The sequence below is a fragment of the Nelumbo nucifera genome, chromosome 4 (genome assembly GCF_055504915.1).
Source record: "Nelumbo nucifera cultivar China Antique chromosome 4, China Antique-T2T, whole genome shotgun sequence".
NCBI classification, from domain to species: Eukaryota; Viridiplantae; Streptophyta; class Magnoliopsida; order Proteales; family Nelumbonaceae; genus Nelumbo; species Nelumbo nucifera.
Window position 1 is genome coordinate 73055997 of NC_142652.1, and position 24984 is coordinate 73080980.

The window sequence follows — 24984 nt, forward strand, 5'->3', positions numbered from 1 at the left end:
ATAGTGGGAAGCATTCACAACTAAAAAAGGTTCTTAGGAAGAGGTGTCCGATTTCCCATGAAATAATTTATTGCAAGGAGATACATCTTGAAGTCGAAAGTAAGCAGTTGGTTCAAAAGATACACCGACGTGTCAAAGGCTTCCATCCAAAAGGTGTTGTTGCTTGAAAAGAACTGGAACAAACATGGAGCTGATGTCCTTTACTCTTATGCCACATTTGTTTTTCGGTAAGTCACTTACCTAGGTAAATGCACTTACCTGGGTAAGTGTTTCCTAGGAAAGACTTACCTGGGTAAATACATTTAACCATGCTATTTTATTTCCCATGTAAATAAGACAATGACAATCTTATCCATAAAAATTTCATTATTAAAAGGGGCATTTTTAGCCCATTCAAGTATTGGCAACTATCCCCTAGATAGGAAAGTTAACTTACCCACCTAAGAGTAGGTATCACTTACCCGTATAAGCGATACCAGGAAAATAAACTTTCACTGGTCTCCACATAAATCTGAAAAATGAACATGAGTTTCTTGGTAATAGGAATCAAAATCCCATTGACCAACTTTCCCTCTTTTCAAAATACAAAAAAAGAACGCCCCCCTTAGAGAAGGCTCGATGGAAGGGACGATTCACATGCAAAAACTGGCAATTTATTGTCACGAACAAAATGAGAAATTGAAGAAAATACAGGATGGCCAAACCTGTGGTGCCACGTACCGAGAAATGCTCATTCACTGGCGCAAGTGCAACTGGAGGAGTTTGTAAAGGTCTCCTTCGGTTTTCCCTTAAAGCAGAGTGATAGAGTGATAGAACCAGTATGTAAGATATGCAAACCCTCTCCATTACCAATTGCACCCGAATCCGGCTGCCAAGCTTTGTCATTGGGAGGGGTATCATGACCACACACTGTAAGTAGAGGAATTCTTGGTCAAATTTGCTACTATATATAGGTGAGTGTTGAATGATTTGGCTTCTAGCAAATTTGACAAGGTGCACCTTTGTAACGATATTGTGGTTGTGAGGCCTGTGGTTTGTCATGCATCCTTCTTCTAGAACTTGTCGTTGTTGTTTTTCTTCTTCATCTTGGAAGCATTGTTTGCAGATATGTAATCTGGTTCAGAGAAGGAATGCAATCTTTCGAGGCGAATTTCTTGGTTAAGGAGTTCTTGCAGTTCATCAAAAGAGAGAGAGAGAGAGAGAGAGCCAGCTTTCGTAGTGATAGCAGTAGTGAAGGCCTCATAGTCTGGGCTGAGGGCATCAATGGCCTGAAAGAATAATAGCTCATATTCAGCAACAGTTTTGAACTTTAAAATAATACAGGCAATCAGCCTTGCTCATAATTCCAGCTAAACTCCCCACCCAAGCTTTAAGAATTTGGTGACATGAATCGTTCGTTCAAGATGTTATATGGGTTCAGACCTATCCGAGCAAGGTACTACCCTATGCTATGGCTTTGGCATATGGTCTCAGTGAAAGAATAAATGATTCACTAGCTCGGTATGAGGTGCCGCCCATTTGGGAATCTTGTCTATCTTTTGTTAACCCACCATTCTAGTGAGAGCTTTTGTCCCTGAAAATAAATATAGGGGCGGATGACGATTGACGAGGGGTATCCATTTAAAAATAAGCTTTATGCTGATTGTTTCAGTACAGATTCCTGAGGAATTCCTTTTCCAGATTGACATATCTGAAGCAAAATCTCTGTTAAGCCTCAGGGCTGAGGTTGAAGTGAATGGAGCATTTATGAGCTCTACATTCCAATTTCTTTCTGGATCAAGGTCAGTTACCCTGACAATTGAATATGTGATCTGGACTTCCCGGAATTGTAGGAACCCAAATACTAGCCAAAAAGAAAAAAACAAGGCACTGAATGAAACAATGTGTCATGTGGATTAAGATGCCAGAGACCATACTGTTTTACCCAAAGAGCCTTAGTTTCCCTGCTGGTAGACCTAGGCCTTTCCCTAGCAGGTCAGGGCATCTGAAACTGCAAACTGTCAACAGAGCTTCTGAGTTGAGATAACTAAGGCTAAATTTGGCTTAAAGGAAAAGTGGGGAAAAGAAAGGAAAGGTAGGGAAACCCATAAAAGGATTAAAAGTTTTCCTAGCTTTCCTTTCCCTACTTTTTTCATTCAAACCAAACATAGCCCAAGTTGATTTTGGACCAGCAATTGCATATGTATGAGAAGAGAGAATATAATGGGAAAAAAATAATGGCGGTCTGGAGTCTGGACGCGAGACCAAAAGCAAGTAAAATGAATTACAAAGATAAAGCATTACATTTTATAGTATTTATTATTTAACCCTGGCAAAGGAAATAGACGCGTTATGAACCTGTGGCCCATTTTCACACGTAACCAATTACTTCTCTTGATTCCATAAACAGTGAATGCACGCAATAAGAAACAAATGTAATTCTTAATAAGTTAATTAACTTGAGAAGGGTGGGGGTATGAGCAATGGGAACTCTTACATGTATATTGAATCTATAGAATAAATGGAACGACTGGACGAAAAGAAATCGTTAATAATAAATGTATAACTTGCACAACTAAATTTCAGGGCCAAAAGACCGACCCTCCTCTCCCTTCCCACTATTTCCAAACCATTTTGCATTTTGGAGTATATTACTATGGACGAAGACAAGTTTACTATAAAAAATAGCACAAGTAACAATGAACCCTTTGATATAATCATCTGCTACGGAACAAATATGAAGCTTAAATAACGATAATTTGTGCAACATGACCACCACCTACATTCCAGTGATGAGTGGGCGACAGCACAGGATTTGTTCAGAAGGAAAAGCTACCCCCACTTTTAACAGCCGTTAATTAGATAAACCCCTCCAATTCCAGGATATCTCTTTTTATCATAAAACTGTTGAGCCAGTTGAGGCAAAACTATCGCCCTTACCAAGCTTTAGTGCTTTAGGATCAATTTCAATGGTTCCCACTGTCAAAATCCTGGATGAAGAATCAAACCTATTAACCTTGACAGGCATTGAACCCACTGTAACGACATCAACAGGTTCAGCTTCCACTGCTTTCACAGATACTGCCGACACTTCAGCATTATCTTCCTTTGGCTTAATGGTCAGAGAACCAACTTTCAACCCACTTGTCACGTCATTTGAATCTTCAAACTCGTGCTTAGGATTGTCATTTCTGATACCAGATGAGTTTGTGGTATCAGAATTCAGGGGAACCTGCTCATTAGTAGTGACCACAGTCTTCCCTGAGCTGTTAGCATCATAAATCTTAGTGGGTGTAATATTTGCTTTCAGAGGCACATCAACCGTAACATTTGTTCTGCTGGGAGGAACAAACGTAGGTATGAAAAAAGAACCATCATAGCTTTTAGTAAGTAGTCTGGCCTTCTCTTCTTGCATAATCTTCTGCCGCTCTTCATAGTACATAAAGTCATCCAGTATAGAAGTCTTCAAAGTGTAATCTTTGAAAATATTCAGCATCTCCATGCCTTGCCTGTAATTTATCTGCAGGTAATCAAAGAATACTCTTTGGTCATACAGCATTAAAACAAGAATCTCATGGACATTTTCCCATGAATTAAGAGGAGTTTGGCAAACATACTCTGAGTCTGAGAGAGAGAGAAAGAGAGACAGGGGGAGGAGAGGATGATGATAATGACAATATCAAATTACAAAACGTGACATTCAGCACAAAGTGCCCTGACTGCCATCTCTCAGACTTGTACTGTACTCTCGCAAACCAGAGATTTTACTATTAAACCAAGGAATAGCAGTAGCTGTCTTAATATACTAGAGATACTTTCAACTTTTCTACACCTCTGATCACCAACCAGCCTTAGCTTTTATGCCAGGAAGGCCACCAAAGCAAAGCAAATTCAATGTCAACAAAAACTAAGGACATTTGTAACCCCAAGGGAGAGAACTTTACCTCCTGTGTGTCTCTGCTATTAGTCACTGGCTTATTGTCATTGTTCTCTAATATGATGTGCCTAAAATTAGCGTTTGGTACATCTTTTATCATGTGCCACTTCACGGGGAAGCTACCATTCCATTTATCTTGCTGCCAGAAATCCATGTCTTTCTGGAAGTCAACAGGACCAGTCATCTCCGCAACCCCACAGAACAGCCCACTTGCATTAACCTATAAAGAGATAAAATCCAATCAGCACAAAGTATGTGTTTTGGTATAGCTTCAGCTTATTAAATAAATGTTTGTACTTGATTTATTTTCAAAACCGAAAAAAGTACTTGATAAACTGTTTATTGACAACTAGGCGCCATTTGGCACCACATCAGCAGAACAGTGAATAAACACTCAACCATTAGGGGAAGCGTTAAAATGAAACTTTCCCCAATGGTCGGTGCGCACATAAATCAAATGCTGATTTGGTGATGACATGGCAGTGTTTGATAAACGCCTATCACAAAACACTCATGGAACAAAACACGCACAAATCAAATGCTGATTTGGCGATGACATGGCAGCCTTTTGATAAATGCCTATCACAAAAAGCCCATGGAACAAAACACACGCAAAAAGAGGAGCTGCAGAAGCATGGCATTGAGTAGAAACAGCAATAATTAAGAATTAGGATGTCTCTTTTGCCTATTCAGGCCAACTGGTTCTGACTTCCTGTATTTTTGAACAATCAAGAACTTGAACAAGATAAATAACACAGAATCACAGCCATGAATTTAGATCAAGCTTGGAGAACAAGGTACTCACAGAGAAGAACAGGAAGACAGGACAACCCCTTGGTTTACCAGCAGCTATTTTCTTTGCATCCTCATATGCACTGTCCAGCCTTTTGTTTCCATTAGGTGTACTTGACCAAACACTATACTTAATGCTCTTATGTACATCATCCTCGCTGTAGGACTTGATTACAAAGAATTTAGCATTTATATAGTTTACTGAAAAATCCTCTCTGTTATACTGATCAGGATATATAGTTATATTTCCTTGTGCATTACTAACCCCAGCCTTAGTTGTGTAGGCCTTAACTGAGATGGGTGATATCCATTGACCTTTTGGTCTGTTTGTTCTAGGTCCCCGGTTCTGTTCTCCCAACATATCTGAACTTCCATTAACACTGTTTAATATTCCTCCATAAGGCAGCCTTGACCTCATCTTATCAGCTGTGGCCCATCCATGCCCATTTGATCCAAAGTCTGACAAATTATGAACAGGCAGTGAAAATTTTAAAGAATTACGAAAAGATGAACCCCTCCCAGGTGACAAGTGATCAGCAGCTTGAATTGCACCTACACCTTTTGCCTGCATTTAGTTCAAATAAAAAGGAAACAGAGAAAAGTTACTGAGACTTATTTAAACAATTGAACCTTCCGTATTTCTAAAGAAAGGAAATGCTTTCATCAATATTGGGAGACAACATAAAGGTTTCCATCCTGGCTGTGCCACACATGCTCCCACAAATACAGGCCAATAGATTGGGCAGGCACCAATGTAAATGATGCCAAAACCCAACTCAAGAGGTGATAATTGCAACCAAACATATGGGTCTCCATAGCAACCATTAGTCAGTTAGTCACCTTTCCACACAATATAAAGAATCCAACTAATTAATTGTTAGAATTATCCAACTGAAGTTGACTACCAACCTACCAGACCTCCATTGAGGACCCATCAGATGGTGGGTCCAAGCTGCCCCATATTTGTGTTATGTGAATAGCACAGGCAGGCAGCATGCTCTTCAATTTCCAAGATGGTGAATATATATTCTCATAAAACATAATGAAAAATATAAAAAAAAGGTGCCACAAATATTCACCTTTTGCAGAAATTAAAGCCTTAAATGACCATAATGCCCTGAAGTCACATATTAAAATTTTTTTAACAGTTTATGACAACGGATGGAACTGTAGTGGTACAGGGATATTGCTTAACTCATGAAATGGGCTAGTTAAATCACCAATGTTGTTATCCTTTATGGAACAAGAACTGATACAAAAACAATACTTTAGAAGCTATAACATAAAAAATACCTGGTTGACAAGTGATGAAACCGAATGGACAGTACCAGGGAGCATACTTCCATGCAATGCAGGCTGCTTACTGGATGTTGCATTCGCGTTTAACACTTCGGATGTCTTAGTCAAGGAATTTGAAGCAGTTTCAACAGGTTCAGCTTTCACATGCCCAAAAGTAGACTTTGTAGGGACAGTGGTTGTCACTATAGATGCTGATGTATAATTATGTTTTAAACTTGGGCCATCAGATCTACTAGCATTTGATGCAGCTGTACTTAACAAAGTGGCGCCTGGTGATCTATTTTGGGCAACATCTGCTCCAGATTGAACAATAATAGGGAAATAGGTAGGTGATGATACAGGCGGATGATAAGTAGGGCTGGTATAATATGGTTGAGTTCCTACGAGCGGGCTATCAATTCCTACAATAGCACCAGGTATGTAAGGATTGTATGGATTGTATGGAGACTGTGCATATCCATAGCTAGGTGTATAATATACATAAGGCAAACTTTCAGTTTGCAAACCCTGCAAAAAAAAAACAATTTGGGTGGGGAAAAAGAGATTAATAATAAGGCATCAACCGTTATTTTAAAGAGGAGAAAAAAAATTAATGCAAAACTACCGCATAATGGAGATCTTGACCATCTGATGCAAAAAACTTGTGGTGGTCATCCCATTCGCCAGGTGATTCAAATCCTAAATATGAATAACATAAGATTAGGCCACACTCATGTAAGGATCATGAATTAAAAAAGACAAGAATGAAGTTTACCTGTACAGTAATACCCATAATAATCGGTGGCAGTAGGATAGTATATGCCCTGGTCAACAATGAACTCAGGGACGCCTTTGTTGTCCATAATTTCAATTTGTTCAAGAGGTGGAGCTATTAGATGCGGATTTGACTCATTACCTTGAACCTGTAAACCAGTAAATGGAAATGTTGTTAAAACTTACAAAACAACTTAAGAATTGATTCAAGAGAGTCCATTAATCATCGGTAGTTGGATATTAAACATCCATCCTCCAGAGACATATCTTGCCTCATGAGCAGAGGATCAGGACCCACCATTTCTTCATGAACCAATGAGAAAACCTAGGGCAAAGTCAGCAAGACCTCTTAATAATGGTTTGCAATTTCTTTTTAGTGCTTCTTCAGAAGGGGTTTTCCTCTTTTTCACACTCCTAACGATTAGAGAAAATTATCACAAACGAGACTACATTGAAAACCACAGTTCATTTGATCCTAAGAACTGAGACTACATTGAAAACCACTCCCAGTTCAAGGAATGTTTTATTAAAAAAGATAAACCCCGCAATAGATAAGAAATTACCAGATGTTTTTCTGTACTTCCATGTGCAGAACCATTATACCTTTCCATGGCGGGACTGCCACCCCTGTAGAAGATGACAAGTCATAACTCATAACGCAAATTGAAAACAAAATCCCAAAAAGAAAGCATACAGGTGCAAGAAGAACTTGAATTTTTTTAGATAAGTAAGAAGAGCCTGGCTTAAAATCAAATCCTGTTCGTTTTGGGGGGGGGGGGGGGTTAGAATATCAAATTCTGTTTGGGAAAAAATAAAAGTACGGAGTCTGACTTAAAATCAAATGCAGCCTAGTGAAATTGGGGAAATGCGTATAAGATAAACAAACAACCCAACACACAAAAAGGGCATGAAGAGTTCTGGTTATAAGACACGTATAAAGAATTTCAATGACTAAATGAACATAAATTAATTGGTTCTGAATGGCGATACCATAACATCAATCGCTACTAGGCAAAAAACCTCACAGTGGAGAAAAAGGATAAAAACTGAAGGAGAATTGAAAGGGGAAGGTATATTTCTCTTTAAGGTGCGGGGGACCGACATAGCGAAAACTTTGAAAAGGCCGGCACTAAGATTTTATAAGAAGGGATACTTCACCAATCTGCAATGAAATCGATTCTTAAATAAAAAGAATACCTTACATGAATGATGCACCTTATCAAAGGATAACCTAACTAGCAAAAAACCTATACTAGCAGAGTAGCAGTTACTTCCACTTCCACTTCGTCTCTCACTGTCGACAATTTCTCTATAAAACCCACTTTCCTCGCCCCAAAACAACTAAGGAGAGACGCAAGATTGCGAAATTCACAGAAAACTTGTGAGTCCCTTGCTAATTTAATAAAGCTGATCTAAGGAAGAGTTGAAGAAGAACTAACTTCAAACAAGTTAGGGGAAAAGTACCTGGAATAAAAACCTAATTCAAGCCATGCGTGGATTGGATGAAGGTTATTCAGGAGAAAACAACGGAGAATTTCTTCGGAAAAGAAGAGGTCGGTTCCTGCATCATCCTTCTGTCGAAGCAGAAACGCCTCGGAAACCCTAACTCTATTAACACGGGACAGAAGTGGGAAGGGGAGCCTCTTCACAACCAAAATAAAAAGGGGTATTAAAATAAGGGCAGAGACGACCAATTTGTTTTGTTTCGGTGACGGTGGAATGTGGAGAGCGAGCGAGAGTTCCCAAAACCCAATGGCGAGTTCTCTAGGGAAGCTTTGCTGTTCAGTGAAATACCAAAGTTACCCCTATATCTTTCACAAAAGACATCTGTACCGCCAACGACAATTTCGGTTTTCTCTCCCTTCTCGGCTACTCTTGCTATCCGCTGGAGTCCAGCGGCTGGAGTGCTGCTGCTAAGCAATGTAAATTTACAGTGTTACCCTTGTGGACGGCCATTTGAATTCTTGATTTCGTAACCACATCCGGATGCAACTTTTGCATGCGCGGATGCGCCGCGTTGAGAGTAAATAGACTGTTCTACCCTTCGAGTTGTAGTCATGATTCATCATGGATGGAGATGGTCGCCTGTCTCCATGTCTATAGAGTATAGACTGCCACGTCATCCAAATAAATGTGGACGCCTCTTTATTTTTTATCAAACCACATTTTGTTTGTTGGGCCGTATTTGATCCAGCTTTAAGCTGTTCTAAATTTATTAATCTATTCCTACTGTTTGCCAAATTACTAATTCCACGTCTCCACCTTACTATTTAGCTAAATAAAATACATTTAGCTATTTAAATTTTAAAATATATTTAAGTTGTTATAAATTAGTCCTTCACTCACTGTTTATCAAATTTTTAAAATAAAACCCTAATGATGAATAAATGAATCTAAAATCATATCATCGACGACGCGAAATTTTCCAGCCAAAACTGGACTCCCTCCTCATCTTGCATCAACAATTCCTCCAACTGATCCATCCATCCCCAACCACCAATTCTGTACTCAAATTAAGAGAGTGAACAAATCCCTCGTCTCTCTCCTTTCTTCCTTTGTTTTTTCGGAAAGGGTGGTTGAGATGAGAAAGAACTGAAACCTCCCAACGGGGCAATAGGCATGGAAACTGAAGTGGGTAACTACCACCTTTGTTGTCCACATCGTGCAGGTTAGATTGGATCCACCACTCAATTTGAAACTGAAGTGGCTATTGGTTTTTTTTGGATAATAGTATATAAGGGCAAATTTTGGGTTCTAATATCAATAAAAGTAATATTTTAAAAAAATTAATAGGGTAACTTTTGAAAAATAATATCAATAAAGGCCAGAATCACTGTTCATCTTCTTCCTCTTGCAGTCTACTCACCAGCGCAGCCACTCGCCGCCACTTGTCGCCGCCCACCGCCGCTTCCAACAACGCCTCCGCCTGTCTCCGCCCACCTTTGCCTCCACTTCTGGCAACGTTGCCAGAGGTGGGTAGAGGCAGAGGCGACAGCGACAACACTGGTGGTTATTTCTCTGCCCAACACTGCCGCCGCCTCTGTCTCCACCCACCAGTACTGGGTTTTTTTTCCTTTCTTTGTTTAGAACATGAGAAACGGTATAGGGACGGATGAGAGATATAGCTTAGCTCAGCTCTAGCCTCTGTAACAGTAATGGGTTGGGATGTCAGCTATGGCGTTGAACCCTTGAGAATATGGGAATTGTATCATGTTCTTTTGCCTGCAATTCATATAACAAATCACAATCTCAATCTCATTACCTTCACTCAGATTCCATCTCTCTCTCTCTCTTCTTAGCCCAGCTTACCGTCCGTCCCTTCCCTCACCTCACAATTATCCTTCCACCACCAGTGCCTACAACATCAACAGTAGCAGGAACTATCTTCAACTACCCACTAACAATGCATCTCTCCACCTTCAAAGGCCATTCCTCTTAGGTTTTCTCCCTTGTCCTCACCGGGAAGTTCCTTTGCAGTAGCTCTTCTAATGAAGAGATCTGAGTTTGGCCACAGTACTCACCCATACCAACAACTGCCGTTAATGCCCAAGAACCGTCTCAGACCAACAACGTGGTTGCTATCGGCCGGCAAGGGTGCAGTTAAGTCTCTTGTGGTCTCCGACGACCAATTATTCAGTGCCCACCAGGACCAGCCATGGTACTTACCCATACCAACAGCTAACGCTGATGCCCAAGAGTCATCTCAAACCAACAACATGGTTGCTGTCGGCAAGGGCGCAGTTAAATCTCTTGTGGTCTCTAGCGATCAACCATTCAATGCCCACCAAGACCACAAGATCCGTTCAGAAATCGAAGAAGATCGACTCACTACGTTGAATCCACCATTTGTCGCCTCCTCATCATCGTCGTTGTTGCAACTTGCAATAGCGGCGGACCTCTCTAGCAGCGGCTCTCTCTCTCCCCGTTCCTTTGTTCTCTCTCCCTCTTGCCCATGTTTCATCACTGCATGCCCAAGATGAAGTGATGAACTGCGATTCTCTCTCTCTCACTACAGTGGATGTGGACAAAAGAGCTCACATTAGCTAGACTACTGGAGACGAAAACCGCGGGTTCTATTATGTTGGGTTCAAATGTCGGAGCAACGCCTAAGAACGCCGATTGATTGCTATAGTGGAACAGTTGCACCACCCAAGCCAAGGCTTTGTTGGAGTCTGTCATGTTTAGAGATGTTCATAAAGGTATTTTAGGAATTTTAAAATAATTACCACTCACGTGATGTCACATGTGAACGGAGTGTGATGAAAAGTTAACAATAAGCGAGGTTTTAGGCAATTATCAGAAAATTAAGGGTATTTTAAGACAATAGCTAAACAGTAAGGTGGAGTTAGTCAATTTCACAAACAGTTGGGATAGTTTAAGAGATTTACCCTTCATGAAAAGATATTCCCAATATACGGTGGCAAGATGTAAAAACAATTTATAAATAGCATATCCAAGTGATATTTTTATACCCTTTGGATGGTGTTTGGTGTGGTTTTCGTTTCTTTGATAAATGGTGCAAGTTTATTGTTATTTAGGCAATATTTGTATCAAAATGTTATTTGATAAGCCTCTTTATCCAATAAATGTTTATCTCGATTTACGTGCAAGCCAACTTTTGGGGGAAGCTTCATTTTAACATTTTCCCCAACACCATAGTGTTTATTTATTGCTCTTCTTATGTGATGCCTAATGGTGCCTAGTGGTGCCTAATTGTCAATAAACAATAGAAAAACATTTACAAATAACTTTTCCTTGATTTTGAAAAATCAAATATAAACGTTTTTTAAATAGATGGAAACCATACCAAACATCCCCATGTTAAACTTGTTGGATACGTAAGCAAGCCAGTTAAAAAATGCATCCCTCAACAAATAGAGATTATTAAAAATGTTGTGGGATTCAGATCGGATTGGATGGTTGGAACATCAAATTCAATAACCAGGGATTCTAACTTTTAGTTTTTTTTTCTATTAATCGGGGCAAACAATTAAAAATCAGCAGCCAATTTTCAACAACCCACCTGGGGTATGGAAGGGAAAAGCATAAGGACCTTTTGGTAATAACCAAAATGTGGGGAATTAAATGCACAACCTCATATTTATCAAAAAAAAATCATATGGGAGAGAGGAAACAAAGGCCCTCTTTGGCAATGTTCTATGAGAATGTTTTTATCGTTTCTGGTGTTTTTACGGAGCAAGAATGCATTTAGTACAAGAAAACTAAAAAAAATAAGGTATTCTCGCGTGAAAACAACACCCAAGAGTGAAAAATCGACTCTCGAAGAACGCATTCTTAGGGAACGTGCGGTTCCCACAACGTTAACCCCTATTAACGAACATGTGCCATCAACTCCCATGTGAGAGAAGGGGTATGTTGGGTATTACATGAGAAATGATAGAAACAAGCCCTAACAACCACATTTCATTCAACACTTCTCGTCCCATTGTCATTGCACATCTCAAAGGAAGGAGGGATTCTCTTGCCTCCTACTGCGTAAACAACTGGATGGCGAGCGAATGGTAGAAAGCATCAACAACATTTTCAACCAAGAATGTGTCAACAGGTAGGTTGTATTCATTCTCATCATACTTGGTTTTGTATCGTCATTGTTTTATTTTAAACTCATCATTGTTCCGGCCAAATTCACCCAAACTTGCATCTCCCATCACAATCATCTCTAGCCAATGCGAGTTTCCATATACCTACAATCTGAAATCATTTTTTATATTATTTTGTTTACATTTGTTGAATATCGTGAAATTTAGGATAGTATGTTATGTCGAATGGGTGGGTTTTCTTCTCTAACCCCATTGATGGTTTCATTATTTCATCTAAACTCATTGTTAAGATTGTCTTTTGTTATGCCTTCTATTATGAACCTTTGTCCATGAGTTGGATTGGTGTCAGAATGTTCTATTTGAAAAAAAAATCCTAATGGTTTATACATCCAATCAAAACAATCCTAATGGTTTATACTCTTTCTTACCAATCTGATGCAAGATGAACATTTTAAAATTGAAAAGAAAAAGAAGAATGGATGAAACAATAAGGGAATTAGCAGTTCTATGGGAATGAAAACCTAGAGAAACTAGTGGAAATCAGTAGTTCATATCTTTTGGAGGAATGACATTGTCAAGTAGGTCTAGTATTGGTACCAAATATTAAAGAAGCTGAAGGTTAAATTTTTTATTTTGATAACCTCTGCATGTAAATGTGCTTGTGTTTTGTTTTACTTGTACTTTTTATGAAGTATGAAAGTCAAAAATCAACACCCAATTTGTGCTTGTGGGCGTGACCAGATGCATCTGTGTATGGCAAAAACAGAAAGAAATTACAAACGGTGGTTCTATCGATGCCCTACAGGAGTGGTACATCTCTTATCAGTTATATGTTTTTTGTTATGAAATATTTTGGATATTTAAAGTTTTTATAAGCAAGCACACAAAAATGATTTCACTTGGGTAGACCAATTCATACCTCGTGATGGTGGCAGACATGTTGAAGTGCGAGAACAACTAATTGCACGAAATAGGGACCAATTTGTAGCCATTATTGCCTGCGTTTGTTGTTGCATCATGGCATGTTGGGCTTTTATTTTATTATTTGTATGTTTTGTTTTGATCGTCAAGTAATCAAGGATTAGGTGGTGACAACATGAAGACATTGCTATGACATGACACGTGTTTTTTATGTGGATGGATTTCCAAAATTGAAGTTAAAAAATAATTCCATTATCCAAACGGTATTTCTGTTCCTATAGAATAGAAAATCGTTCTCGAAGAACAATTTGCCAATCATCTCTATTACTCCCGAAGAGCAAAAAATAAAATTCTTGTTCTAGAACATAAATTTCTAAGACAACACAAACAAGTGGGAACAATGCCAAACAGGGCCACAAGAATTACAAGGGTTATGAAGGGAAAAGTATAAAAGACCATTTGGTAACAGCCAAAATGGTTGAACTGAATTACTTATTGCTCTGTCTTTTACTATGGCTGTGTTTGAAATCGGTGTAAAAGTACGCCAATGACGTTTTACATTGAATCATGAAGAAGTGATCATTGCACTTTTGAAAAGCGTGATGTGATCAGTGTAAAGTTTTACATTGATTTTATCGATGTAGTATTTACATCGATAATTGATGTAAAACTTTATGTTTGATGAGGTTTTACACCAATTCACAACGTAAAACTCCACTCCATCCAAACGCACACAAAACTGAACTAGAGTGGAGTTTTACGTCGATCATGATTACACACTCCTTCCTAACGCTAACAAAATCGAATTGGCATAAACTTTTACATCGTTCTTGATTTACACCGACTCCAAACGCAACCTATGTACTAAAATTGGGTTGACTGTTATACTTATATCCATGACTACCTTATTATTTAATTATTTGATTCATTAAAAAAACAAATTAATAAGTCATTCAATTCAGCCAATTCAGCTACTATCATAGGGCCCATAAAAAATTTATAGACTGAAAAATCACCAAATGTTATGACAAAAAATATTATTATTTAATTACCATATTGATTGATCAGAGGGGGCTATTGAGAATATTTTCCTTTTCTCTTTTACAGGGAGATCTTTCCAATACATGGCGATGGTGTCATGTGAGTAGAGATGTAGGAAAATTTTCTGGTTAGGGGTGGATGCTGCCTAAGTAGTTCCCTAAAAGTAAACAAAACATTATCTTACTTTTATAGAAAAGAATAAAGGCACGAAAATAAAACTTTCTATTTTCACTAAGGTTTGTAGTAGGAACCGAAAGGTGTGAATGAAGATACGAATTAGGGATATAAAAAAATAAGACACATGATTTAATTGTTAATCCAAGAAGAGAAAAGTGCCTGAAAGATCATAAATGTTAAATAAATTTTCCTTCTGGCAAAAGCTTATGGGAAGAGAAATAGAAAATAGAATGGCATAAATGATTTTTTATATTTCTTTAGTATTAATGTCTTTCTAGATTAAGACAAAAAATAAATGCTTGCCACAGGAGCACTCCCAATAAGAAATAAACGAATTAGAGAAAATACTCGAAAAAAAAGAAAACAAAAAATTCTATCTATCCATTATCCGGTTGATTGGCCAATGATCAACGGGGGTTTCTTTCCGGTGAATAAATGATGTGGCTGATTTCAACTGTCCACTGGATGAGGGATTCTTTGGATTGGCCACACATTATTTTCTGACCCACATTAATCCTATGCACCAACTTTGGAATGGAATTATCCCAAGTAATAGGAACCATTTAATTAAAGTTTTAATGTTATAATTTTAAAAAGAAAGTTCTTATTTCAGGGGCCATTTGGTCAATGGCTTTTAAGCTGAAATCCACCCCCTTATAGGGATGACAATTTTCCCCATCCCCGATCCCCACGGTGACCCAACTTCCTGACTCAATGGGATCAGGGACGGGAATTGTTTTGGTAGGGCGGGGACGGGGATGGGGATTAATAGGAATTCTCGATCGAGGTCGGGGTTAGGGTCAGGGATGGGGGTTGAGATCCTTGCCCCGCCCCGATCCTGATTATATATATATATATATATATATATATATATATATATATTATGTATGTATGTATGTATGTATATTAAATGTTATTTATATTAAACATATATATATGTATTATATTATTTCTATAATTCAAAATATATTTAAAATATTATTTATAATTTAAATTATTTATTTATTTTTCAAAAAATATTGTTATCTAAAAAATTTTGAGGATTCAGGTCCCTGTAGGGAACCCATCCCCATCGGGGATCGGGGATGGAGGACAAATTTTATCCCCGACGAGAATTGGGGATGGGGATGGGGGTTAATTTCATAATCGAGGTCGGGGACGGGGAATATGATCCCCGCCCTAATCCACCACGTTGCCATTCCTATGAGAGAACCCTTTTGATACTAATCCATCTTGCCATTTTGAAGTCTTGTTTTTATCATTTACAATTTTTTGTCTTTGCTAAATGACCAAACTACAAAACACATTCATAAGTACATACTCACTTATCTTGTTTTTCATTTTGATGCCTATTAGGCAGCCAAGGTATTGACCAAGTCTCATTATCATCCTCATCATTCTAGCATTATTATCTCAACTATATGGGGTCCAATGTGTAAATCCTATTTTGTCAATTTGTTTTATTTGATTATGCCCATCTAACAATTAACATTGTTGATCCCAAGCCTAGATAGAGGAGGGGGGGGGGGGTGCATTCATTTTTCAAAGTATCGATACGTATTGGTATTTTGAACCACACGGAAATATGTTCTTTTTTTATTTTTTTTTTTCAAAATTTGGTTTTTAGGGAGTTTAATACCCATATTTTTCATTAGAAAATAGTGGGGTCCCGAAACACATGGGCATATCGGGACCCAAAAGATACAATACGATACGATACACTTGATACGGGGCGTATCGTATCGATCTTTTGAACCTTGGGTACATTAGATTAGCAGACGGTACTAAAATTTTTGTCTAACAATTATGAGATTGATCAAGTATGTTTTTTTTTTATATATTTTTATTTTATAAACAATAAAATATATACATCATTTGACCATTGAAGGAACATGAGATTATAGATAGTGGATTCCAAAACACCATACAGTCCCAAGAAGAAGAGAAGGAAAATGAAAGGAAAAGGAAGAAGAGGAAAACAAATTTTAGTATCAGATGTGTTCCCATTCATGATTTACTTGAAACCAAGGTTTTAAAAACTGGACCGGACACGGAACCGTTTTGGGGACTAGTTCCCAAGTCGAACAAATGGTCCATTCTGATTTAAAAAAATTAAAATTAAAACAAAAATGGCCAAAAACCGCTATTTGGGTTGACGGGTTGATGGTTTGATTGCCCAATTCAACAGGTCGCTGATCAAATCAACAATTTTTTAGCCCAAGAGCAATTTTAGGGTGAAATGGAACCGGTTGTTTGAGCGGTTCCCGATTAAAAAATTCGATATCCAACGGATATTGAAAATTAATATTCAAATTCGAATCCGATTAAATATTCGAATATTGGATTTGATTCGAATTCAACTAATTAATTATTTTAGGTAATTAATAAATATATAAAATAAATATTTTATTTATATAAAGTATACAAATATATAAATTATTTATATAATTTAATTATTATATATACATTATATAAAACATTTAAAAAAATTATATTACATATAAGAATTAAATAATCAGTCAAATTCGGATATTTATCAAATCGAATGAGGTCATATCCGAATTCGAATCTGATTAATTATTCGGTATAAATAGGAAATCCAAATTCTACCAGTTAAATATTTGAATTATCCGAATTCGCTTTGATTATGTTAAATCTCAAATTCGAAATCGGATTTTCGAATACCGTTGACACCCTGCCACCCGGTCTGATCTAGTTTTCAAAACCATGCTTAAAACCTCTAACTTTTATTTGTTATAACATCACTTGTAAGAAAAAAGTAATTTGTTGCAAGTTGTATGGATGAAAAGGGCTTAGGATGGACCAAATATGGGTAATGGCAATAAATGATTTAAGCAAAATAATTTAACAATGAATATGACATTAGACCGTCTTTCGAAAAAAAAATAAAAAATATATGGCATTAAACACAATGACATGGCTAAACGGGCTTCATATAACTAACCACATATAATTGGGATTTGGGACAACACTTTATGATGATGATAACAACAACATTGAAACCCCAACCTGTTATTGTAAGTTGGATTCCCCTTACACCAAGCCATCAGTAAAATTGAACAATAGTCCTTAATGGTTATGGGAGATGGTTGTCATTATCTAGGGTTAAGTCCCATTCAAGCTCGATGGTAGTAGTGAAAATTCTTTCAATTTTTCCCCATGGTGGTTGTTATGGACAAAAAGAAAATTATTTTCAAGAGATTGTTATGAGATGGGTGGGGATTCTTTGGATTGTTGAATCAAATTGCAACTAGTTGGCTGCTGCAACATTTATTCTAGATTTCTAGGATTCTCTTCTTCTCAAATGTTGACAGTATCTTGAAATTAACAGTTAACCATTTCCAACATTATCTGAGTGGTTTGGTTTTCTAATTTTTCTTGGTGAGGTTGAAGTGAGACCAGCCAAAAATAAAATAGACTAAATGAAACTAAAAGGAGGTATATTGAAGCTTAGAGCCAAAGTGAAGTATGAATCGAGGGAAAGGGATGTTAAGCAAGGAATACTATTCCAAATTTCGTATTTTTCTGTTTTTCTGGTCGTGAACGTGAAAGAATCGCTTTGGAGTAAATATAAAGAAAATAAATCGAAAAAATGGTAAATTGCGGTGAGCGTGGATCGAACACGCGACCTTCAGATCTTCAGTCTGACGCTCTCCCAACTGAGCTATCCCCGCGATTTGTATGTAAATACTCGCATCTTTATTTGAAAATTTAGACTAGCAATAGTTTTCATTCACCCCCAAAAATGCAAGCATGTCGAGAAGAAGAAAGGTAGATTGGTTTCTTAAACTTACTTTAAGGAATCACCCTCAAACCATATATCGATGGGAAGAGAGAATTTGATTCCTAGGTTGACCTTTCGATCCATGATGGATTGGATTGGGTTGGGCCATGGGTCAACCTGCTGATTCGATTGTCAAATCTAATAGGAATGCATTGTTAGAAGTTTTCACTCTTTAATTTTTTTTTTATTTAGTCTCTACTCTTTATTATTTATTCTTTAAATTGTTAATTATTCAAGTTTTTTTTATTTTTTATTTAGAATTTTAAGGTTAATTCCTTTAATTTTGGCATTTTTCATCTAGTTTTTCTTTATTTTTTTTAAATTTTAGTTATTTTTGGGGGATGACCCGAATTGACCCATGGATCAACCCTAACCTGAACATTTAGAGTTAGGGTCTAGCATTTGATAACCCAACCCAAAATTCAACCCAGCCTTAAATCAACCCAAAGTGTCTTGACCCAATCCGAACCTGACCCACCCAACCCAATTGCCAGGTCTATGGACCATCTCTTGTATATACCTACTCTAATAAAAAAATCTCACCCATGAAATTTACTAGAAATCTCATCCATCTTTTGGAATGGATGACATCTCTGCACTGACATGCCATTTTCTCAGAAAAACAAGCATTTTTTTGGAATGGTTGCTGCTAGACACCTAGACCTGGCAAAAAGTTGACCCAACCCAACCCGAAAAAACAGGGTTAGGGTCTCATATTTAGATACATGAATGTGAGAATGACCCGACCCGACCCAACCAAAAAAAAACTGGGTTGGGTTGGGTCATGGGTCAACCCACTGACCCGATTGCCGTCTAATTGGGACTATTTATGCATTGTTAGAAGTTTCCACTCTTTAATTTTTTCTATTTAGTCTTTACTCTTTATTGTTTACTCTTTAAATTGTTAAATGTTCAAGTTTTTATTTTATATTTGGAATTTTAAGGTTAATTCCTTTAATTTTGGTATTTTTCATGTAGTTTTCTTTATTTATTTATTTTTTAATTTCAGTTATTTTTTAGGATGACTTGAATTGACCAATGGGTCAACCCTAACCCGAACATTTAGGGTTAGGGTCTAGCATTTGATAACCCAACCCAAAATCCAATCCGACTCGAAAATCAACCCAAGGTGTCCGAACCCGAACCCGACCCACCCAACCAGATTGCCAGGTCTAGTTGCTGCCACTTGAAGTTTTTCTAGGTCATATCAATAAACCGTTGCTAGTAATGGTATAAAAATGAAAAAACATAAAAAAAAAGATGTTTTTTTTTTCAGACCACGCCTTTCCCCAAACAAACAGGTATTATTTGTTTAGGCTCAGTTTGAAAGGAGTACAAATGCAAATATGTTCAGTGCAAATACATACAAAATATAAGATTTTGCACTCTACATATTTGCATTTGTACTCCTTCCAAACTGAGCATTAGAAAATCAGCCCAACCAAACAGGTGTCATTTTCCCCAGCACCAAATCTCCTATGTGATGTCGATATGGCACTATTTTCTGGGAAAAGAGCATCAGTTCCAAACATGCCGTAAGGCTGTGTTGGGCTTTTAAAAGGCAGGAAAAGGAAGAAAAAGATAGGGATACCTATACAAACCAAACATAACCCAAGTGATTCTTCTGGCTATACTCCGTTTTGTTTTTTCTTCTCTATCAAGTTCGGCTTTTATTGATTTTTCAGATCGAAGTTTTGACATTTGGTCATTGAAATAATCATTATAGAATATACGGACCGAGTGACCTTTCTTTCACGGGACTCCTCTGAAAACCAATATTCCTAGAATGGGTTAGCATGAAGAGAAGAAAGTTTCCACCCTAAGAGGGATGAAACTCCATTTGTTTCAGTGTAGAAATAGCAGGAAGCTTGCTACCAGAAAATTCTCAATTATATTTAATCCTTTTATGACAAGAATTTTGTTTTCTACTCCTTTTTTTACATGAATGAAAGTAAATGCACCCTTAATTTGTCCTCCTATTACCAAGGCTCAAAGTATCAATACATATCGGCCCATATCAACGGATACGTATCATTCTGGAGCCCCTCCAATACGTCCCTACAGTGGGTGTATCGGGGTCTGACCGGTTCAGGGGGTGGAGGAGCCCTAAACCGGCCTCCCTGAACCGGTTGCAAAAAAAAAAAACAATAAAAGTGAGTATCTATATTTTGAACCTTGTCCTATACTTTATTCTTGGATGTTTCATGTTCTTTGGCATATAATCCAAGTACCAAAAAAGGCATATCTTAAGGTGGAGCGTTCTGATGCCCAAGGCCTTCAAAAACCGTTACACTGCAATTCCTTATCTGATTCTTGTAAAAGCTAGGAAGATCCACAACTATTATTATCGTCACATGAGATCGAAGACTTAAATTTCAGTCTCAAGAAATGAACTGGTTCTCTGCCAGATCAATTTATGTGAATGTGGGTAGTTTGTTAAGTTTGTGAGGAAGAAAGTCTGAATTCTTCAACCCTAATGAAAGAGAATAACTCAATAATTTGATCTTTTAATTGATGATGACAGACTCCTTCCTTAGCATACATGTTCAAGGAAATATGGAGGAAAAACATAAATCGAATTAGCAAGGATTTAGCAAATCCGGCGAGCAATCAAAATGCAAGCATTTGCAGTACACAATGTAGACTAGCCCTCTCAAGTCTCAACCACAATAAGAGAGTTTTATGTCAGGTAAACATGCAACTCAGACATGACATGCTATGCTCTATTCTGATTCAGCAGCACTAGAACAAGATAATCAATCCCCTGCATAGACACTCACTTTGGACTGCTTCAGGTCAGAAAGTTCATGTGAGAAATAATTGTCATAACTACTAACTGAAAGATGAACAGTAGTCAGAACAGAATCATCACAGCTGCAGACATAAGCAACCTTATAACCCAAACCTCTCAATTCAACAAATCACAACTGAATTGACCATCTGACAAAGTCAATTTCTCTGCTTTTGTAACAGCATTTAAAGGGAGAGGACTAAAACTTCTGGATGGGCCATAGAAATGAGGGAAGAAATTGGAACCATCTGCAGCTTCATAAACTAATCCATCTCCAAGCTACCACAAAATGAACGCCCATTAGGTGAAAATTGATAAAAATGCAATGAAGCATAGAGTGAATAAAAAGAAGAAACCACCTCTCAGTATGAATTAACTTTTCGTGCTAGCTCATGTTTAGTTGTTAACCATTATGTTCTTACAGATTGCACACAATATTGAGCGCTAAAACAATTAAATCACATGGGGAAAAAGAACCATAGTAGTTATTCAACCAAAAATATAGTATCAACCATCAAGTTCAGTGGGACACAATTTAATTGTAACTGAATTCCTTAAAGAAGAACAATTTACTAGTAGAGAAAGTATAAATATATGTTATCTTTTGGTTGGGATGACAAGGTAAAGATTTGGCAAAAGGTGCAGATGAGGGGTTAAATACTAAATAGGCAAATGTGAACTCAGAGATGAGAAAATTCAGGAGATACATTAACTTGACCCTGTAATAAAGAGAAAAATGCTCAACTAAAGGTTTATATACATGTAAATACTTACGAAAAATATTAAGAGTTTTCCATGAAGTTGAATAACACTGGTTTCATGATGGAAATTTCTCCAGTGTAAATGGATAACCTATTGTTTGAGTGTTACAAATACATGGGGACAAAGGCCATCCAAAGGAATTCAGTTAAAAGAAAAGGTAGAAAACAACATTGCAATCTCTGTTTTATCTTTATGTTGTTAGATCAATTAGTACCCAAAATTTAATTGCTTGGTTCCTCCTCTATCTAGGACCCATGGAATACATATAGTAGCTCAATTCCTTAAATTGCAACCTCTGTTTTATCTTTATGTTGTTAGATGATCAATTGGTACCCAGAATTTAATTGTTCGGTTCCTCCTATATCTAGGACCCATAGAATACATAGAGTAGCTCAATTCCTTAAAAAAATGTCTGCTTCCTCCCCAGTGCAGGGACAAGAAAAAGCATTTCTTATAGATGGTTAACAGTGTCTGCTTCCTCCCCAGTACATAGATGGTTAACAGGGACAAGAATACATAGAATAGGCATCCATATAGATGGTTAACAGGGACAAGAAAAAAAAATGTCTGCTTCCTCCCCAGTACATAGAATACATAGAACAGGCATCCATATAAGAATTAGAAACATAAAGTCTTAATAAAGAAACCTATTAATTAATTAATTAACCAAAAGCTGGGGCACTGGTATCTGCTCATTCTTTTCTCTTTTTTTCCCTTTTAGGGTAAAGATAGATATAATTTTATACCTTTTTAGTGTCTATTTGGAGCAAATACAGGTTCTCCATGCCTGTGAAAAAATTTTTCAACGTTGGCTTCACCTGCAAAGTTGTTAACCATACGCCATTAGGCATTAAGACCAACGGTTGAGCAAGCTCAAAAATCAAAATATAATTCCTTTCCAACGAAAGCCGCAAAAGGAGATGTTAATTCTGAAGAAAGTTGAAGGACCCCAGACTCACTCTTGAAAATCCGATCAACACTAAAACCGGAAAAATAGTAGAGAGAGAAGCTAGATGATCAATCAAGGGCTTGTTGTATGTGGCTATGTGCGTTGTGGAGAGCAAAATTTAAAGCATATTCTACAGGAAGAAAAAAGGGAGAAGCATTCATTCTAAAGGGGAGCAAGTGAGATAGAATGAAACCTGATCGAGCTTGCTGAGGTGTATACAACCAGTAGTTTTATCAAGATCCCCACCAAAGGTAGATCCGCTCTTCTGCAACTCTTCCCATTCCTTAGCCGTACTGATCCTGTATACAAACTCCTGGGATTCTCTTACTTCCTCTTTCCCAGCCATTTTTATCTTCTCTACTTCTTTGGTTTTTCCTAAGACTATAAATGTTTTTGATACCCCATGATTTTTGATACACTTAGCCTTAGCCGGAGCCCGGAGACCGGAGGAGTAAATATCATACGGGTACCGAGAGGGCAGTACTCATTTGGTCATAGTCGTATGTTAATGCTATATCGATGGGTGAAAGGTCTTTCGGTATCACACCCACCCACCCTTTCGGCATCAGAGAATTAGGCAGAACTTCTCATGAATTTTGATTAATGCCAGTAGAGTAGCAATGGGTCTGGTCTATCATATAGAACCAAACCGGCATTATGATCCTGAGCTTTGTGAATTGTCTGGATTGCACTGTTTTCTTTTTTTTCATTTTTTTTTGCAAAAGAACAAAATATATTTAAATAATTTGGTGAAGTTACTGGGTAATCCTAAAATATATAAAGGGCTCCTGTTTTTCTTGTAAATTTTCTTATATTTTAAGTCAAAGGACAAATTTTCCAGAAAAAAGAAGAAGAAGAAGAAAAACAATCACTTGTGTGCATGACATATTAATGGTGGCTTTCTCTTGTTCATTTTGTACTTGTCGTAGAATGGAGAAAGTGGGCAAAGACAAAATTTGGAAGCCAAGGTGTTGGGTACACTACTGTGTCTAGAATTGCCACATTGGTTTGCCCTGCTTTTGTAAAATGACATTAGCAATGGTACCTCCAAGACACAGTAGTGTACCCAATACTTCCGCTTGCCCAGCTTTTATCTTGATGCCCACTTTCTTTCTTTTTTTCTTTTTTATTTTTATGATGGGATCAAGAGGGGCTACACAGGATAGGGGGCTAGCACGTCCAGTCCCCACAAATCACAAAAACAGATGAAATCTAAGTCGAACGGGAGCTTACATAAATCAAGCAAGGCAGATCCATTGATAGAGGAACACACCATTAGCAAGCCAGTCAGCCACTTAATTAGTCCACTTGATTAGTTTTTCTGAAAGGCAGATCAGATTAGTCCACTTGCGTGAAAATTTTTATTTGATCTCTAGCAGCTTAAATAACCTTTTGCAATTTGCTTATTAAATAATAAGACCACCCAGTGTCAAACCAGTTCTAGTAAGGGTGCAACTTGAGGCCCAGCCCAAGCCCAAAATTTTACACTGGATGGGTTTTGAACTTTGGTCCTCGGACACAGCCCAGTCCAATTATATCACATTCATACATATGTATGCATAAATATTTATATAATATTAGAGTGGGTTCATTGAATAATCCGAACCCAGCCCATAGCTGAACCCAACCCAAATGAATCAAATTACAATGCAGGCTAAACTCAGGTTGGGAAGGTCAGGTTTGACCTCGGGCTTGGACCCTAAATCCAAACTTTAGGGTTGGGCTTGAATTGACCATAAACCCAGCCCAACCCACCCGACTGGGACCCAACTCAGATAAATAGGGTGCTCAAGTTAACCAACCCAAGTCCAATCTGAGATGAATACAGGTTAGATCAACATAAATAATTTCCACCACTTATACACTAACCTATCATCCAGAACTTAAATAGGCAGTAGTGATACCCAAATACAAGGATTTATCAAGTTGCAATTTGACTATCATACGACGGTCGAACACTCGGAAAAAATCGAGTAGATGTTATACTCAAGGCATTAGGCCCTTGAATAGTAAATGCACTCTGACCTCGATATTCTTCAGTTGGACTTAAAAATTAAAATTATTCATTCCATTTTTCCTCAAAAAAGGCACAAGGGAAGAAAAACAATCAAATATTGTTGAATTACATTTTAGAAGAAAATTTACAAGAAATTTTCCATCATCCCACGGAGTTTGAATAAAAAAGGCAGCAGTGTCGCTTTATCACTCATCAGCCTA

The 24984-nt window shown here is 37.5% G+C and overlaps 2 protein-coding genes and 1 non-coding gene across 3 annotated transcripts; all 3 read right to left on the reverse strand.

Moving 5' to 3' along the window:
* Positions 1-2650: 2650 nt before the first annotated feature.
* ECT7 (evolutionarily conserved C-terminal region 7) lies at positions 2651-8559 on the reverse strand (the record flags this gene model as incomplete). Its single annotated transcript, XM_010278203.3, has 8 exons — positions 2651-3499; positions 3924-4136; positions 4722-5273; positions 6002-6514; positions 6612-6685; positions 6762-6909; positions 7324-7387; positions 8225-8559. Coding segments are annotated over 8 exons (2523 nt in total), but the record flags the coding sequence as incomplete, so codon positions are not given.
* Positions 8560-18082: 9523 nt separating this feature from the next.
* TRNAF-GAA (transfer RNA phenylalanine (anticodon GAA)) lies at positions 18083-18155 on the reverse strand. Its single transcript has one exon. It is a non-coding gene; the product is annotated as a tRNA-Phe (tRNA).
* Positions 18156-20742: 2587 nt separating this feature from the next.
* On the reverse strand, positions 20743-23376 carry LOC104611229 (dihydroorotate dehydrogenase). Its single transcript, XM_010278202.3, has 3 exons — positions 22961-23376; positions 22565-22636; positions 20743-21335 (listed from the first exon to the last, which is right to left on the reverse strand). The coding sequence occupies exons 1-3, from the start codon at positions 23111-23113 to the stop codon at positions 21174-21176; spliced, it is 387 nt and encodes a 128-aa protein (XP_010276504.1). The 5' UTR covers positions 23114-23376; the 3' UTR covers positions 20743-21173.
* Between the last annotated feature and the right edge of the window lie 1608 nt (positions 23377-24984).